This window comes from Poecilia reticulata, linkage group LG23, assembly GCF_000633615.1.
Source record: "Poecilia reticulata strain Guanapo linkage group LG23, Guppy_female_1.0+MT, whole genome shotgun sequence".
Taxonomy (NCBI): Eukaryota; Metazoa; Chordata; class Actinopteri; order Cyprinodontiformes; family Poeciliidae; genus Poecilia; species Poecilia reticulata.
Window position 1 is genome coordinate 3193556 of NC_024353.1, and position 19275 is coordinate 3212830.

Consider the following 19275-nt stretch of genomic DNA (forward strand, 5'->3'; position numbering starts at 1 on the left):
TGGTCGTGGTCGGGTCCTTCTGTCATGAAGCGGTGTTTTCCGGTGAGTGAAGACGCAGGCAGGAACCAGGATGTAGCGAAAATGATGAATTTAATGACAAGGATCAACAACAAGGAACAACGGGGAAACAGCACGAGGAAAACTGGCAGCACGGAGACAGGTGACATCAATGAGCATTCAATTGACAAACTATTGACAAGGACCCGACGAAGAACACAGACAACAGGGGAGACTAAATACACACGGGGCAATCACGGGAACGAGACACACCTGGGAGACAATCAACGGAAAGACGCAGAGACAGGACTAACAGGGAACAGGATCACACAGAAACTAGAAAATAAACACATAGAAACACGGATCATGACAATTATGCAATGTTTTTTTTGTAGAACTGGTGAAACTGACAGACAATTGGACAGAACAATAACAGAGATAAGTATATAAAAATACGCTAACAGGTACGCAAATTATGGTAGATATTTAATCTTCATGTAGCGACAACAAAAACAAAAAAACACAATTGCATGATCACATGTTCATTCTAAGTTTTATTGAAGATAATTTAAAATGAAGTCCCTTGCACAATGTATTCAGAAAAAATGACCAGAATGTTAAAAATAAGTTGGCAAATATTCACATTTTTGTGTACAAAACAAGAAGTAATGTTGGCCATGAGTATTCACAGGATTCAAATTCTTACCCAGTATTAAATAAAAATAAATTACCAACAGTATATATATTTCTGCACACTTGACAGATCGTCTTTTAAAAAGCAAATAAAAACACCAAATCTACAAATATAAAGTGTCAAAAAACAAAAAAAGAAGAAGTTGAAAATATGGATATTTTGCAACTTTTTGAAATTCAGTCCCAAATCTCTCCATATCCCATTCTGTATTTATTTGCACACAAGTTCAGGGGTCTACAGACTGGTATCTTCACTGACATAAGGCACAGCTAGTGGTCAGCAAATATTTTATCAAAAACATCTATTGATCAGTGTGCTTTTTTCAGATTTCATTCCTTTTTTTCGCTTGAAAGACTTTCCAAGATGAAACAATGGAAAGCTTAATGTCAGTGGATGACTTTTCAAGTTTCATTGACTGGAACAACATCCACGTCATTTCAATAGTTGTGCAGAAAGTCATTTAGCTTACAACACATTATTGGTTTTCTGTTTAGATAACGATAGACCTAAGGAGGCGAAAGCACAAGACGACATCCCTGGGAATTGGTGGACTGATCTCATTGCCATCCAGTCGGAGGTAGCGAAGTCTTGGCACGCCGTCGTTCGTCGAGTCGTCCAGAGAATCAACGGAAACGGGACACACGCTAGAGCCATTCACACCTGGAATAGAGCAGGTAGAAGTGCAACAAGACATTTAGATTCACGTTCTACAAATAAAGATTCCCAAAACACCTTTTATTTTCTTCAGCTAACACTTACTTGCAATCTTATTGTGGTCAAGGTAGAGGTGTTCAAGGCCTGAGGGAATGACTGGAACCTCGGTCAGCTGATTGTGAGACAACTGCAGGTCCAGCATGCTGGAGATATTAAAAATGTCTTTTGGAACCCCAGCGCTGCCGAGCTTGTTGTGGTTGAGCCTCAGAAATGCCATTTTGGGTAAACTTTTGAAGTAGTCATCAGGAATCTTTTCAATGTTGTTACCGTCGAGGAAAAGCTGGGTGGTGGTAGGTGGCAGTCCAAGGGGCATGCTACTCAGCTGGTTCTTGGCTAAATTGATCTGGACCAGGCTGGTGAGGCCCTTTAGGCTCACTTCAGTGACGGCGTCGTCCATCAGCTTGTTCCCCTGGAGGTCCAGCAAGTTTAGCTTGTCCAGGCCAACAAACACACCGGCGGGAATCTTGGAGATGCGATTGCGAGAGAGGCGTAGATGCTCCAGGCTGACTGGCAGTGGTGAAGGAACAGTGGACAGGAGGTTGTCATCCATGTACAAGTGGGCCAGATGTTTCATCCCACCTAGGACACCTTCGCCTACTTTGTCACTTGTAATTTTGTTGCGGTTTAGGTTTATCCAGCGCAGCTGTGTTGCATTCTGCAGCGCATCTAATGGCATTGTTTCAATAAGATTGTTCTGCAGGTAGAGATACCAGGTGTAAGGGGGGATCTTAGGGATGCTCTTCAGCCCTTTGTTGTCACAGTAAACGGCTCGAGGGAAGTTTTGGGGGCAGTTGCACTCCCTGGGGCAGGCTTGTATTTGGGCAAGGAGTTCCTCGTAAGGCATGTCCTGGCTGATGGCTCGTGTTACCAGGCACAAAACAACCAAAATCTTCTGGAGACCAGCCATGTTGACCTATGTTTGAAAGAGAAAATATAACACATTTACTGCAGTCAATTAAAGTCAAATAGGAAACCAACATTTCATTAGTTTAGTTGCTTTTGAGCAATGAAATCTTCTGTAGGGACTTTGCTGACGAGAGGATTTTAGACACAGCATCAGCTTCCGTTACTTTCAAAAGCAGAGGTTAAAAGACTGGGTCAACGTTAATTGCTTTAGATGAGTCGAATGTCCCCTCAGTAGAAAGATGCTGCTTGTTCAGTTGTAATTGGAAAAAACCCCACCTTACTACAAAGCTCACTGCACAACTTTTTTAGCTGACGTATTGAGACATACAAAAAAAAGAAATATGCAATTTGTAGGGATTAGAGTTCAGTGACTGACTGTAAACATGCTAATAAGGAAGCATTAAAAGCAAAAATCACAAGAAGAATGAACAAGGTCTAGCGGAGGTCTTGTCAGCTCCTGTCAGTCCTCCCCTTTAAACTTTCGCTTGATTTGTCTCAGCTACCATCTGTTGCTTGTTTAAATTCTTGACGCGCTCCATGTTTGTCTGGAACTCATTTTGCATAGGGCATACTTTTCCCTGGATGAGCTCACTTCAAAGACGAAGCTGAATCACCCCTTTTTCAGAGCTGTGCCTGTGGTCAGAAAGACCAAAGCTTTTGACTTTAGTTTGTACACAAGGTGTGGTGCAAATGTCATTCCACCAAGCATCAATGGGCCTGCTAGACAAAACAATCAACGACAAATTGAATACAAATCCGTTTCTATCACAGAATCGTGAGTTTCCTTCTAATAAACATCTCCACCTATAATCACAGGGAAGCATGACTAATCTCGCTTCTTCTCAGAAGCTCATCTTACCTTTAGTTCTCTAAAGTTTTCTTTGCAATGTCCTTCCTCAGTAAGTGATCAAGCGTGGTCTGAAATGACAGGGATGCTCGTCTTAGTCCCCCGTATTTGTACCAGAGCCTGTTTCATTCAACATGTGCCAACCTGTCACTCAGGATGACCTTAAAGCCCTTCTTAGCCAATCAGATGACCCAAACAAAGGGGGTCATAATCTCCTAGAGTTGTACGGGTTGTTAAGTATTTTTAATGCTCAGTGACATGGCCCACTTTGCTTAGATGTACTTGTTCTTGGATTGCTAATGTCCACATTGACAGCCCTTCGTCCTCATGCAGGAATGACCGATCTTAAATAAATCCAGTGCCCCTTATCAACTTCTAAGGGGAAATTTAACTTGAGCTAAATTTGAGGGTAATTTATTGAGAGGGCAATCAGGATCAATTACTCTGCAAGTTACAAAGTTTATCTGCTTACAGACAACAGCGAACGTAGTGTCTAAACACAAATTCAGTGTAATGGGTAGAGACGTCTGTATCCCAACATGGAAATTATCTAAACAGAGTTTAAAAGTTATCCAACAAGCCAGCCTGTCTGCCAGGACGGTGAGAACAGGACACCATGGTCAATGCCAGAGGGTAAACTATGGAAAAAATAAAGCACATGTAACTGATATTATTACAACTGATATATTCATAACAAATGAAACCCTCATTTCACTTGTCAGGAATTCCTGTGTGTTCATTTTTTACACTGCTGATTTCACCTGCTTCTCTCCATTTCTTTTTGCAATGGCTGCCTATAAAGTTTTTTCCCCAGATAAACATGATCTAGTGACTGTCTTTCCTAGTTAGTCATTAATGAATATCTTGCTTTTTTTAACTTTTTTTTTTGTTTGGTGTAAGTCCTCCAACTAATGATTTTGTGTTTAACTATGTCTTTTTCCTCAGTGGAGTCATTGGCTGGAGCTTTTGTTTCCATTAACCGTTACACGAGTACTCCTGGTCTAGTGATACTGTAACCTGAGTGAATGTTGAAGCTATTGCTGAAATCACCAATCTGTAATTTGGTTAGTACAACTGGTTCAATGATGCCGTGTTTCCCTTTTCCTGAATGGAGTAATTGAAGGCAGAGTTGTTACCAAAAACTGCATATTCTTTATTTTTCCTTTTCCTGAAGTGTTCCTGACCCAGTGTTTCTTTCATGAATTAAGCAATAGGCTGAACTATTACTGCACTTTACTCCTGCAGTAGTCACGGAGCAATACTTGAAAATGCTTCCTATCCTTTTGACTCTGTCAGTTTCAGCAAACAGCTCCTCATACTGAGCCCGGTTCTGCTGGAGGTTTCTTCCTGTTTAAATGGACTGGCTCCCGTCTGCTGCGAAGCTAGAATCAGTTGGGATCCCTATGTTGTGTAACATTTTACCAGTTGGCATGCAATGATTTAAATTGAACTGGAATGTTCATGTAACTGGATCTAAATTGACCTAAATAGAACTGAATTTGTTCAAATGTGCCAGATCGATTTGACTAAATTCTATATAACTGATATCATTTTGAACAGTTTGTCTTGTGAAGTGAATTCAATTTGATATTTGATATTAATTTGACAAGGATTTCAGGTTTTTTGGGGTTGGGATGTGTTATCTTGCCCAGATGAGCTAATATTAACACCAAGCACGGAAATGAAAAAAGTCTTAAGTTGAACACATTAGCTACTGGCGCAAGAGGTAACGGTTTTACGGGACTGAGGTCATACTTAAGTTTACGAGATTTTGCTTCAGGCATAAGATGCAAATTCTTTTGCAGAGCTGAGTTAACATCAGGCTTAATGGCCTTTTGACATGCAGGCGTGAGACTGTGCTAATTTCTGACTATGACGGCAAAGGATCAAATGCGAGATAATCCCTGCCAACCTGTGAGGATAGGAGCAACACTTATCCTTGATCAGCAGTGCAAGCCCATTAGAGTTCCTCCAGTTCGCCCCAGGGTGTATTTGTGTGCGTTGGTAATTGATCGACGCAAATTTGGAAGATTGCATAATGGATTAATAATCTAAAACTGGATTTTCTGGAAAAAAACCAGCAAATTTTATACTGTAAACAACTCTATAGGGATTCAGTGGAGCAGATTCATCAATTCACACATGAATTAAAGTCAAGAGGTTTTTTTTGTCACAATGGTTAGCAAATGAGAAGAAGAGTCTTACAAAGAAGATTTTTGATATATTCTTGAACAACAGCTCTTCCAATTTATCTATCTACTTTATAAAGCCTCACTGCTAAGGTTAGCTTGATGCAACTCCTCCATCCTGTAAATTTTAAGCTCAGCAGGATGTCAGGAATGTGCAAAAACGACCAAGAGCTCATGCCATGTCTGAGAAAAAAGAAGTAAAATGCATTTTTTAAAATAACCTTGTGTGCAGGATTTGCTGCTGAACAGTCACAGTCACAGCTTTACTATGTCTGTAAAATGAAACGCATATTTACTGAAAACAAATACTTGCAACATCGTGCCTGAGAGAACTAAAGAGAAACACATGCTGAGGATTCTCATAGTACTAATTTCCTGCCAGGATCTTTTACACTGAGCCAGCTATTATAATTACACAGCAGCCTTCATGTGCACAGTATGAGTTTGCAGAACTGCATCCAGTTTTCCTGTGTTTTAAAACTGTGGGAGTTTGTTAGCAGGGATCATTACATCTAGAGCTGAGAGAAGTTAACCCAGTTTATGGGTAATTATTGCATAGGTGTGGATTTCACTGACCCATGTTGTTTGGAAAAAAAATCACAATAGTAGGTTTAAAAAGTGAAGCTAAGTTGAATGTTACTGTTTTTCCAATATGTTAAAAAAACCCACCTAAGATTTAGATTTCAAAACTAGTCGAGAGATTTTATTTGAGTTTTGGCATGAAGGTCAGACGATAAAAGCTAAAACAAAAATTTACATTAGTTCCACCATTATACAAATTTAACCACAGCAACTCACAAGACTTATCACAAAATAAGAAAACTAACATTATTACCTACTTTTCCAGGCGAAGTATTTGCAGACAGGTGAGGTTTGGCTAACGCACCTCTCCAGAAACTCACAGTGATGATTGTCCTCTCTCACAGCAGACAGTGATTGGACCTCAGTTGCTGTTAGATCTTCATGCAACACCTTGCACACCGGTTGCACCGAGTGGCTAGAGCAAGTCTCGTCGGTGGGAGGACGACTGCGAGCTGGGATGTCCCTTCAGAAATTGTCACTTAACATTTTCTGCCAGCCCAGCAGTTTTTCTCCCACCTCTTTCAACTTTTTATTCTAAAATCTTCAGTTGGCTTCAGAGCCATAAAGTCCTGGAACCCCACCCAACTAAACCATTTTTTTTTTTTTTTTAAATGGAGGATTTGCTTTTGACTCATAACTGGGGAATGGGTACAAGACCAGTTAATGGCTCGGTTTTAGCGAACAGGCCTTAGGGTGTAATACTAAGCTGACAGGTGAGGTTGCAGAGGAGTTACCCGCCCCTCTTTTGCTACAACCCAAGGCTAATATTTGTTGCCCCTCTACCAACCAAATCCTAAAGTAGAAAGCATTTTTGTCAAATGCAGACAGGATTCTTCCCTTGCAGAAACTTTAAATGACTGTTTGTTGTCCTTAATGGAAACGAAAACTTTGAGGTTTTGGCAAATTTTGCAATCAGGCTTAGAACAAAATGTCTTGTTAAGAGACTTTTGTTAGCTTGATAAATGCTTTGTTTTATTTCGAAAACATAGACAAACCATTTCAACTTTTTTCCAAATTCAATTATACCCTGTAAAATTCAAATGAAAAACAATAGATCTGAGTGAAAAATCTAATAAAATACAATAATATCCAAGTTTAATCTTTTGGATTATTGTCAAAAAGATTAAACTACCAGAAAAGACAATGATAAAAGAACCAAATTTGCTCAAATTTACAAAGAAATAGGACTGTATGGAAGGTAAATAAAATTTCCAGAGCTCATCTGTAGCATAGAAATTCTCCATTTATTTTAAGACTTTTACACATATTAATGGGACGTGTTGTACAACAGCCTTTTTACATTCCTAGATTCTAACAGCTACTTTTTTGTTTGTTTTTTTTAGTAAAAATCTTTTACCTTTCTAATTAGAAAGTAAGCAAATGCGAATATTTAAAATGTAACAAAATATTCAAGTAAAAAACAGAAGAAGTAAATGTTTCAGAAAACATCACAAGACGACAGAAGAAAAAAGTGAAAGCAAATCTGAAAAAGGAGATGGAGAACAGATGAGGGGGATGATGGATGGATGCAGAAAACGAGTGCAAACAGGGAGAACAGCTGGAGACGGTCTGGACTGGAGGATAAACTTCGGGGGCCGCTGAACGGCAAAAGCTGATTGTACCTTCACTCGCCGTCTGAAGTGGGAAGATTTGAGGCTTACCGCTTCATGAAGGACTTTATTGTCTAGACACAGACAGCAGGAGCTTTACTCCTGGATTTTAAATAAGAGCAACAGCAGAGGGAGAAGGAGGAAATTGTCCTAGATTTAGAATCGGTGCAAATGACTGTATGAAAACATGTGAAATATAGAAGCAGTTGTTAAAGCAAGCATGTAACATGATGTAAGATGGTTATGGGAGTGTGGAGAAAGCACATTTTTTATTTATTTATGTTTTTTACTCTTCTGAGTGGTATTAGGGTTACAGCAGAAATAGTTAATGCAGATTCATTTCAGAAGAAAGTGCTGTAAGTGCTTCACTTCATAGCAGCTAAATTTCATTTTAAGTAAGTTGGGATGAAATCTATGGGCTCCATCTAGGGATAGTTTTTTGTTGTTCAATAATTTAGTATTGTTAAAATCCATTTAACATAAAGAGGAGCCTTTGCCTCAAGCCAAGCAAATAGGGATCATATCCTAAGTGAAAACTAAAGATGAAATCAATTTTCACTCTATATGAAGACATGCAAATCAGACTTTTCCTAGTTTGACATTACATCAAACTAAAATTTTTCCTGTTTTATGTCAAATTAACTTGGAAAATTAACTTTTGCAAGTTAATTTTGTAACATGCTAAATTATTTGTATTTACTAAATGTCATCATAATGAGAGACATTTTTTCAAAAAGATTTCTTTTCACTTTCTTTAAAGTCTGAAGTCTATTTGCACTGAGATTGCGATCTGCTTGAACAGGTCATGATGCCTTTTTAAGCCTCTGAATGGCTAATTTACGTTTGTGGATGAATTAAGTCAACACCTCAAACATTTTATGACATCATGGATATCAAGAAGATATTTTTGAATCCTTGGAATTATTTCCAAGACAGCATTTGAGTTTTTTTTGGCTGAAGACAGGCCCCGTAACTTTGGGAGTTTCAAAATAATTGTGTAACTTTTTGAGAATCAACTATGTTTAAATTAGGATTTTTCTTATTTGACACAAATTTTTCCAATTTTCACAACTTCAGCAACAAATCTTGTTGCATATGCTTTATTATATTTTGATATTTTTATCTTCTGATAACAGTACTCGGTTATCTTATTGTTTTAATCTACATGCAGGATCAGGCACAACACAAAAACCCCTGGAAATATCCTAATTTTACCACATAAATATAAAACTGACGTAACTGCATTTATTGTGGCTAACAACTGCAAAAACTGTGAAAGTACACTAATCAGTGTGGTGCATAATAACTTAATAAAAAAATGACTCCAGATATGAGTTATTGAACTTTTATTTCCTATTACAAGAATACAAAGTATTAAACTTTAAGCACATTAGCAATGCATATTACTTATTGCTTGCTTCAAAAAGTTATTTTCTTGTACAGAAGGCATTTCGTTGATCAAAACAATTGTGGGTCTTTAAGCTGTTAATATGAAGAAGAAAAAAAAAGGCAAATTTAAAGCAGGTAGTTGTGAGTTCACAACTCCAGTATTTTTCCTTTTTGTCCACTTTGATACATTCAAGATGCTAAAATATGGCTGCTATGAATCAGCTCAGCTATTTCACATTTGCTTACATTACACTCTGAAATCTGAGGACGTCTATCTGGATTGTGCTACATATCATTAACATACAAACATGGAACATACAAGACAGATTACAAAATTACTTTATAGCTAAAATATGATACTCAAGAAAGTAAGACATTCCAATGGGTTTTATATTTGGCATATTTATATACAAAGCTGGAATGTTTAATTTGTCTCCTGCTTTACTGTGTTTCCAATGAAATCCCACATTTTCTTCTGCGAATGTGTGTTTTGAAAGAAAAGTAAAATTGTGACAGCAGACGAATGGAGATGAGAGCAATATTTCATATTTGCTAAATGCTTGCAATAAGTGCACAGACGTAGGAGGGATCTTGATCCACGAAGGCTTTGGGTTGACGTTGTCATGGCAGCAGATGATGGACTCTTGGACCGGACGGGGGGCAGAGAGGGGGAGGTTCTCATTCAAACATGATGTCCGAAGCTTGACGCAGGCAGTTTGCGGACTCGGCGGGCATGTCGGTGTGCGTGACGTTGTTGGCGTCCAGACGCAGATGTCTGAGACGTGAATAGTTCAGTGGTCCTGTGAACTTGCAGAAACTCGCCAGATCGAACTCTGTGGGTAACAGAAAACAGGTGGTGAACGTTCGAATCCTCCCAAGTATTACATTTGAACCTCGTCTTCCACTGCGTCCTTTAAATAATGTTATGAGCTTTGTAAGCTTTGTGATGTTATTTGGAGGATTTTATTGAAAGATAGACTGACTGTATCTGTATATGTGAATATTTACTTTAAATATTCAACCATTTTAAGATTATCAGATTAATTATAATTCCCCATGTGAAAAAAACGAACTTTCTTGTTTTGTTGATATTTCCTTTTTGACTTTGGGTTAATTCCCCCCTTTGTCGATATGGACCACTATTTGGTACATAAGTAGATTCATTTTGTCCCAGCATACCTACATTTCTTACCTGTAATCAACATATTTGCATCCATGATCTTAATCATGATATATGTATTAATTTAATATTTTACTGAATTATTGTCTCACATACAGAATAACAAAATTACATATCAAACATTTTCTGAATGTTTTATATTCTTTTCTATTTCTGTCGATTCTGATTTTGATCATTAGTCGGGACAGTTGACTCCTGGAAATATGAAAGATTATGACTCGTGATCATGCTGATCCCACATTTTCATTGTTTTTACAGTTAATTCCAGTGATGTGTTCTGATTGATGGAGAGTTGGAGCAAAATATTGTTTTCATATGTGAAAAAGTTGGTAATGAAACAAGTGATGCTGCAGCAGTACGATACGGCAAAAGGTCAAAATGACCAACGCCGATCCGTTCTGTCAAGTTCTTGATCTAACATTTCCACTTTACTCAAATGCTAAGATGACTGTACTAAAAACCAACAGAAACAAAAACCTTTAATTTTAGGGGGGAGATCTCAAAAGGTGTTTTTTAAAGTTTTTGCAGGAAAATAAAATGGCTAAATAATCCGGTGTAAGATGGCAGCTCACATTCAGACAGGCTCTGCTGGAGGTCAGACTAATTGACTAACATCTAAAATGAAGTTTATGAAGATGTTTCGTCATGTCTTCATATGCAGAGCATAAACCTACTGTTGATCTCATTGGCCTGAAGGTAGAGCTGCTCCAGCTGCTCGTTGATCTCAGGGATCGACTGAAGTTTGTTGAACGACAGGTCCAGCTCCAAGAGCGAAGTCACATTGAACGCCCCGGCAGGAATCCCAGAGTCCTGCAGCTTGTTGTGGGAGACCCTCAGGTACCGCAGGGTGGGCAGCTTCTTCAGGTACCCTGCTCCGATTTTATCGATCTCATTAAAATCAGCGTAGAGAATTTCCAGCGAGCTCGGGACTCCGGCCGGCAGCTTCTTCAGCTTGTTGTGGCTCAAGTCCAACGACAGCATCTTCTTGGGGCCTTTGAACGCGTCTGCGATGCCTTCAGAGGTCAGCTCGTTGTGCTGGAGGCTGACGGAGGTCAAATTCTCCTTGTCGTTCAAGAGTCCTGACGGGAACTTGGACAACTTGTTGTTCGTCATCTTCAGCTCTTCGAGGGACTTCGAGGGAGGAATGACCGCCTCTGTGATCTGGTTGAAACTGAAGAATAGCTTCTCCAGGGCCGTCAGTTTATCAATCGTGCCTTTCTCTACCTTGGCATTGGTGATCTGGTTGTTGTCGAGCACCAGCCAGCGCAGGGTGTCGGTGACGTTATCAAAAACTCCCGCCTTGATCTCTTCAATCAAGTTGTTCTGGAGGTACAGGTACTTGATCCCAGTGGGAACTACAGGGACAAACTTTAGCTTGCGGCTATCGCAATACATTGCACTTGGGAAATTGATTGGGCAATCACATTCTTTGTTGCAGTTTGGCCCTGACGGCCCAAGCATGGAAAATGGTTGGTAGTCGTAGTCGTAATCCTGGCACTGAGCGATGTTGGCCAGTAGTACCAAGAGGATGACATGGAGAGGAAACATGGCTGCTGTGGACAGGGAAAGAAAAAAAGAGAAGCTGGCAAAAAAAAAACACAATAAGGTTACACAAGTTAAAAACAGGAAAAGTGAAAGATAAATAACATTCATCGAAACATCTCTCCTACAGATGAATATCAATAACAGTTTTCAGGAAACAAAAAAATTGGCATTCAGTTTGGTGTATGACGCTAACAATCGCTACACAGTAACATATTCCAAGCATTTATTAAAAATAAACTTATGAGAAAAGTGAATTTTAAAATGTTTTTTTTTTTTTTTTTTGGCAAAAAAACAAACAACAAAACAAAAACCAACCTAGGTCATCATTTTAGGAAGGTTGCACAATCTCATTAGCATTATGTAATATTCTAATATAAAAACCCCTTAATTTTGGGTTTTCATTAGCTTTTAGCTAATTAAAAGTAACAACAAAACATTATTTAACTATACCACTGTGTGTAATGATACTAAATATTTCACCTTAATTCAGTTAGAGACACTTTTTTTCATGTTCTAATTTGAGAAATATCTGTAGAAGGACGTAAAGCAGGGAAAATATTCTTTTTTTAAATAAAAAAGTAACTGTTTTTTTTTAGAACTCATGTATTAATAATGAAAGTTAAAAACAGCGGAAAAATAAAGACGTAAACACTTTGTAGGTGATGAAAAAAGCTGTGAAGCCTGCACAACATACACAGTGGCCACACCCACTTCAATGTATTTTGACATATGAGTCCATGTAAAGCAGACAAGGGAGTCGTAGTCTTCGAACACCGTTATAAAGTAATTGCATCTAAAGCTCAAATAAAACCAAACAAATCCAGAATGTTCCAGAAATGAACAAACTGCAAATGGGTAACTTTTCTTTACTACTCTGAAAACATTACTGGAGTTCAACGTTAAAGGCTGTCAACAACCACAAAAAAGCGTTTTATTACATGGCAGGTTTGCAGGTCATGTATTTCTAGGCTGATTAATTCCAGACCCAGTGGAAATGCCGAAAAGATTCTGGATCCAAAAATGAGGAATTACTCTTCAAAGCCAAACAAAAGCATTGTGAAAACATAGAAACATGTTCATTTCACACTAAGCTGTCAAAATGCAAAACCATCAAACTTTCAGGAGTCATTTTTCATGCAGAAATGATTTTTGCCTTCTGTGATGCAGCCTGTGCCCTGCAGCCCCAGCACTTCCATCCGGAAAACGGGAATAAAATGGAATATTCAAAGAGGAAATCACAAATCCATGCAAGCTTACCTGTGCTTCTCTTTTTTTTTTTTTTTTTGAGCGGAGGGCCAGGAGGAAAGAACAATGTGGTGTTCAAAAGCTGAAAGTCTCTGGAGAAAATCAGAGAGAAAGAAGGAAAGGGGGAGGAGTGACGGGTATTGATGGAGAGACAGAAGGAGAAAGAGGAGGGGAAGATGGGAGGCTCAGCGAACGGGAGTCAGGGCGTGATCAGTGGGAACGTAACGGGGGATCATCATCAAAAAACACTAAACTCAAACAATCGAGCTTAGGTGTAGCAATAGATGTTGAATAGTTTAAAAGAAAAAATAAATCTCTTTCCTTTCGCCTTGAAGTTTTCTGAAACAGTTTGAGTCTACCTGCTAGCTCACAAACGGTCATTAGTTCTGCTCGGAAATTAAAAACCAAGTTTGCGTGGCTGTTTATGGAAAAATCTTTGACATGGAGACGAAGCTTTATGGAAAAATGTGAAAATCATCTTTGGCAGGTTCGCAGCCCAGACGCTGCTCCTCAACATGAATAAATTAATCCGCAGCCAGGCTTCGGAAATTCTGACGGAGAACGGACATAAAAACGGCAAAGGCAGACTTGCAGAACACTGGAGGCAAACATTTCGTTTTCCCGTCTGTTTTGTTTTTTTTGACAAGTAAAAATATTCACCATCGGGTTTTTAAGCAAGTGCAATTGATCCCATATGTCTGAATCGTGATTCTGACCATTGAGCCTTTATTCTTGTTCTAACTTGCTAAATCTCTGGAAGAGTTTTTGGAAAAGAGAGAAAATTACTTTAAAAAACAATAAGTAATGAAAGTGCGGTGGACGAAAACCTCTGTCTGTTTTTGTGGGTGGATTTTCAGCACTTCATTACGCCAAGAACCGACACCTGGATCTAATTGGTCTCAGTTCTCTGGTCCTCTACTTGCATAACATTCTGCTTTTCTGTGGAAAACTTTCACTCCTCTGATTCTTGCTTGGCATTCCGTGACTTTGCAAAAACTAATCATGTCATCTGAACTTTTTCCCCATTTTGTCACATTAAAGCCGCAGACTTCAGCACATTTATTTGGGGTTTTTACGAGCAAGACCAAGAGTGGAAGGCAAATGAGATGGGGATGTTTTTGCAAACGAGAATACGAGAAGCGGGGTTTGCACTTGCATTCCATTGCCTTGACTCTGATGCCCGTAAATAAAATCTGGCGCCACTAAGTGCCTCCAGATGTCATCTAATTAGTAAATAATGCAGCTGCGTATGAAAAAAAAGCTTAGTTTGTAAAAAATCTACGATCTGTGAAGACCACAAAAGTTTATTAGAGAATGTAGCGAACAAACAAAGCAAGATCTCAGGCTCTGAACTGTACACTTCAACCGAACAGCTAAGATGCGTTCATGAGAAACTCATCCAGTTGCATTTGCAACAGTTGTGAATTGGCAGAACCCTCATTAAGCTCTGTAAATAAGATTAATATAACGTTAGGTTGATAACTTGTTTTCCTGCTTTCAATGGGTTCGAAAAGAATTTCTTGAATTTTACTTGCATCGACTCATTATGCTCCACTTCTTGCACTTCTCGTCCGAGAAGTGAAACTGAAATTGAAAAGCTTCTCTGTTTCACGAGAGTTGTAGACAAAAAAGTTAGATTTCAAGGCGACAATCAGCTCGGCATTTTTGGTGCTTAATCAATAAAATATTCTGTCAAAACTGGACAGAAGGAAGGTCTTTTTCCTCAAGTGGAAAACCTTGCAATGAAACCTTCTCATTACATTTTTGGTTAGATAAATATCTAACAAGAGGACAGATGTGTTATCTAATCTCAAAGTTGCTGGTAATCTGGTTCAGATTTCTACAAAGCTGAATTAAAACCTGAGCTTCAGATAAACCATGCGTTCAATGCACGCCGGTTCTTTTTACATCTCGCATTTAATCAGTCGATATCGAACTTCTGATTAGGCGTAAGGTATAAAACTCCCGCAGCTGCAAAAAGTGACAAATAACTACTCCTTCCAGTTTGCTTTGGAAGGGAACTGTTTGTTTCTCGGTCAGGTTACAGTTTATGCTTCTGTCACTTCATCTCGGCACGGCCGCAAATATTTATTGCCTTGAGGTTGCCGTGTTTCTACCTCTGTCGCTGGTAGCGTTTAGTGTGAAAACACTCATAAATCGTTCCAGATTTTTTTATTTGTTTTGTTGTTGTTTTTCTCTGTCATTTCCATGTCACACTGTTTCTGTTTGAGTGTCTTGATGTTTGACTCTTGCTCTCTAATTCTCTCTTGGAGCACTTGCTTTCAGGAGTGTTTTCTTAGTACTCGGGTTACTGCTTGATTACTAACCCCACCGAACATCTGTGGAGACGTTTTGGGTGTTTGGTTCAGGCTGGTTGAGGAGTGGGACGCCACAGCAGTGTGTAACGGAGGCATCGACCTGCTGTGGCGGGTTTGGCTGCCAGATAAATACAGTTCTTTTGCTTTCTGAATTTTTGAGTAATCGGATCACCAGTCAGATTAGATCTGAGAAAGGGAAGACATAAAAGGAAAGCTTTTTTCTCCTTGGAAAGATTCAAATTCAATTCAGTTTATTTAGATAGAGTGTCAATTCACAACGAACGTCACAGCAAGGCACTTTATAAAAAAGATCATTTCAGTGCAATCATACATAGATTCTTGGATTTATTCAAATGTTCCACTGGGAGGTAAATTTAAAGTAATCTGACACGTTTTACTGCAGATCTTCCACAATGTCATGAATCTGTGGATGCCAGCAAAGTTATCAGGCTTTACCAAAATACAACAAACATTTCTGTAAAACATGTCTCTAAATCATGTTCAGTCTAATTTTTTTCAAAGTGAAGAAGGTGGACTTCGTTAGGTACAGCTGTCCAGTTGCTTGTTGACACATGCCAGGGTCATGGCAGCAGCTCAATCTTTGGGATGTGAAGGAACAAAAAAAATCTAATGATGTGAAACTGGTGAATCTGCACCAACTGCAACCAAAATCTCTGATTTTTATTTTTTTTTTAAAGACAAAAACAAAATTTCATCTACGTCACAGAGAAATAAAGAAGTTTGTAAGGCAAAAACCAAGGGTGACGTAGAACTCATGAAGCTAGGATTGTACAGAAAGTGAGTTAAAGATGAAATGTGTGCCTTTAAGAGGCCGACAATGTATCAGTTAATTACTGTGATAAATGTTTGTGTTACGCTGGTCAAACATTGCTGTCAATCCCAACGAGCGAAGCCAAATAATAACAATAAAAAAACGTATAAAATGTTGCTAACAATTCTTTAAAGGGTACTAAAACTAATTAACCACACGTTAAATGTTTTTGCTTAGCTTTATATATTACAATCCATGCAACCCCAGAAGAAGCACATATAAAATTATTAGAACTATGATGTATGTATGATTATTTTTGTATTATTGTTTCTCTATTTCAAATAAAAATAGACAACTTAACATACAGATTCTTTAAAGAGTATCTAAAAATCCCCCCCCCTCTAACAGCTTCTCTCTCCAACTTGAGCCTAATTAGCTAATCAAAAATATTTAAGTAAAAAAAATGACCCATAAGAAGTTAGAATACAAACTTTATGCGTTTGCTGTGAATGCACGCTAATACATATTTCCAGCACATGTTGAGAAAGGGGGGAAAAAAATACAGCTGGAGCCCACATGGCCATGCTTTGTCAAAGGGTACACATATGGAGATCCAAGCAAGCACATTAGCAAACAGGATATTCTCAGGCTTCTTGGCGCAGACACACAGGAGCTTCTAATAAAACCTCAGACGGCACCCAGACACCACCTTCTGTTCCTGCAGCGCGCCTTAACCCGGGACTCATGCCCTGCGCAGGCAAGCAGGCAGGCCGCGCCGTTCTCTCACCTGGAGTCTCATGGGCTCACATGTGAATCCAAGGCGGAGATCTTCTTAAAGCACATGACGTCCGCTCGTGTTTGCCCGAGTCGTCTTGCATCACAGAACCGTCCTGATTTTTATTTTTTTTTTAAAAGAATCCCCAAATTATAAAACCACCTAAGAGGTCATTAGTGTTTTTATGTGATATATAAGAAGTCATGCTTGCAGCTAACTTTAACACACATTGCTATGGTTTCAGAATCAGCGTTAAAAAGCACACTAATTTTAATCGTGATGTTTTTTTGAGTTGGACAGATTGAAAACAAACACTTTTTTTTTCCTTTCAGGATCTTGTCTCTTATCTGTTTTGACAAGGTTAAAGAGCTCAGGCTACTTTGGTTGCATAAGTGCCACAGTAAAAAGCCCCACACACATACACACACACACACACACACACACTTAAACAAGTGTGCGCAAATGTGATTTTAGTGAACAGTCAAACACAACGCTGGCTTCTCCGCCTGCCAGCGGCTGCACATGAGCTAAAGCTGTCCGACACGCATGTCTAAACACACAGGAATATTTGCAGTAAGCCTCAAGCTAGAAGCTATACGTGCCTATAGGGTCCAGAAGATAAATGTCTCTTCAGATCCTCAAATTGGACCACGCTCAGGAGAGCGATTCATGGAAAGAGGCGGACAGGGTGCTGGTCTGGAAATCGCCACTTGGGGGCAACAGATTGAAGTGCAGAGCTGAACTCATTCTGAAAGTTTTAGGATGAGCCCCAGGACTCAAACACTGACGCTTTGTCCTGTTGCAAAGACGCAGAAGTTCAGAATCACGTGGAGAGAGCTGCAAGATTGCACTTTTCATCTGCGTATTTGTTGTTAAAGGTGTTGGTTTCATAAGGAAACCAACACCTTTTACTTTGTTTAGCCATAAATTGAGGGGAATGCAATGATTCAGAAAATTACTACTCACTCTTGACATCTGGTCTTAGTTTATGCAGGTGCATCTCAGTAATTATTGAAAAGATTTCTGTAACTCAATTCACTAAGTGAAACACGTTGTATTTACAAACAAGCATGTTTTAAGTCATCATTTCTGATAATTATGTTGATTTTTTTTGCTTGCTTCTAATAAAAAAATGGCCTTAATAGAAGTATATTTGATACCTTCTTAAAGGTTATTTTACAATTTTCTGTATATTTGCTATATTATTGTTAGTCACCTCTTAGAGTAACTACAGCATAGGGTTGACTTTGCCCTACTTTCAGTCAAACAGTACTCTTAACCTTTCTAAAGTTAAGAGTATTTGGCAAATACAATTAAAGATTTATTACACTGTACTCACAAGACAAGAAAAATGACTTTGGTAGGGTAATACATTTAGCATGTCACCATTTCAAAGCCATTCTAGTTTCCTTCAACAAACCAGAGTCTGTGTTGACGAACATGGATAGAATCTGTCTGCCTCATTAGCCACGAAGCACCAAGCCAACGAATCAGGGGTTTTGAAGACACACGCCACCAAAACTGCTAAAGTCATTCACACAGAAAGCCGGAGTCATTGGTTTTAAACAGAGCCTTTGTGCAATGACTTGACTTGAGTCACAAATGCTACAAACAGCTGTGCTGTTTATAATCATTGTGGGGACTGAATCAAGTAGCTAGTTTAGGTGCCAGATTGTTAGCTGCAGGAAAAAGACACTGCAGCAATGAGTCTTTATATATATATATATATATATTCTATAATTACGAGAAATGACTCTAAGCAAGAACGATTTTAACATAAATAAACTTGGACCCCCCCCAAAAATCTATTTTTTTATCAAATCAATTTGAGAACATAAAAATCTCCCTCATGATTACAGGACAGAACAATTTACTGCATGAAAACATATCCTATATTCGTACTTGTGTGGTAAGCCAAAAAAGAGAAGTAATTGAATAAGAAATAAAAATTGTGGTTTTGTTCTATGGCTGCACTGCGAACCACATTTTGATGTTGGATAAGAAAAATGGCACTACGAGGCACTAAATCATCTGTACGACACATTGGTCTTCAAAATGTGCTTTTTTTTACTTCAAATCACAACTAGTGAATGTCATATGGACCAAATTTATTTGTGCTTAGTGTAAATATTCATACTAAAGTATCTTAAATGGCTGGAGGATAATAAATCTGCAGCGGAGCATGAAATGGTTTCTTGTGCAAACATATATGTCTTCAGATTTCAGAGAGCTGATCTATGACAGCGTAACTTTAACTTTACATCCGCCACCCTTCTGATTTTACTCATTTTGTGCCGTAAAGTCGAGGTAAATTTGTTTATTTGGTGGAAAGTTAAGGCTTGAAGCGCTGAGGTGTTAAATCAAATGTGTTGCTCTGCACGTTTGCTCTCAGTCTGGGTGATCTCCCCTGGGAAAGCTGGTTTCCTCCCGCAAACCAAAGGCACGGCGGACTGAACGCTCCCCGCTGAAAGTGTTTGCTGTCCGTATGTTTATATTTGGATGCATATAATAT

General features: G+C 38.7%; 2 protein-coding genes across 4 annotated transcripts; both read right to left on the reverse strand.

The window, feature by feature from the left end:
• Positions 1-531: 531 nt before the first annotated feature.
• Positions 532-6375, reverse strand: kera (keratocan). Of its 3 annotated transcripts, none has more exons than XM_008400579.2 (3): positions 6187-6375; positions 1451-2318; positions 532-1351 (listed from the first exon to the last, which is right to left on the reverse strand). In XM_008400579.2, exons 2-3 carry the CDS (start codon positions 2310-2312, stop codon positions 1182-1184), a joined length of 1032 nt encoding a protein of 343 aa, XP_008398801.1. In that variant the 5' UTR covers positions 2313-2318; positions 6187-6375; the 3' UTR covers positions 532-1181. The 3 variants fall into 3 exon arrangements, with proteins under 3 accessions (XP_008398801.1, XP_008398800.1, XP_008398799.1); XM_008400578.2 differs by having other exon boundaries at positions 6183-6375; XM_008400577.1 differs by lacking the exon at positions 6187-6375 and adding an exon at positions 3171-3269.
• Positions 6376-8870: 2495 nt separating this feature from the next.
• Positions 8871-13030, reverse strand: lum (lumican). The gene is made up of 3 exons (XM_008400580.2): positions 12911-13030; positions 10783-11690; positions 8871-9761 (listed from the first exon to the last, which is right to left on the reverse strand). Exons 2-3 carry the CDS (start codon positions 11654-11656, stop codon positions 9607-9609), a joined length of 1029 nt encoding a protein of 342 aa, XP_008398802.1. The 5' UTR covers positions 11657-11690; positions 12911-13030; the 3' UTR covers positions 8871-9606.
• Between the last annotated feature and the right edge of the window lie 6245 nt (positions 13031-19275).

Coding starts and splice junctions, on each gene's coding strand:
- lum (XM_008400580.2), bottom strand. CDS start 11,656: ATGTTTCCTCTCCATGTCATCCTCTTGGTACTACTGGCCAACATCGCT. Junction 9,762..10,782: donor TCAGGCCAATGAGATCAACA/GTAGGTTTATGC, acceptor TGTTACCCACAG/AGTTCGATCTGGCGAGTTTC.
- kera (XM_008400579.2), bottom strand. CDS start 2,312: ATGGCTGGTCTCCAGAAGATTTTGGTTGTTTTGTGCCTGGTAACACGA. Junction 1,352..1,450: donor TGACCACAATAAGATTGCAA/GTAAGTGTTAGC, acceptor GCTCTATTCCAG/GTGTGAATGGCTCTAGCGTG.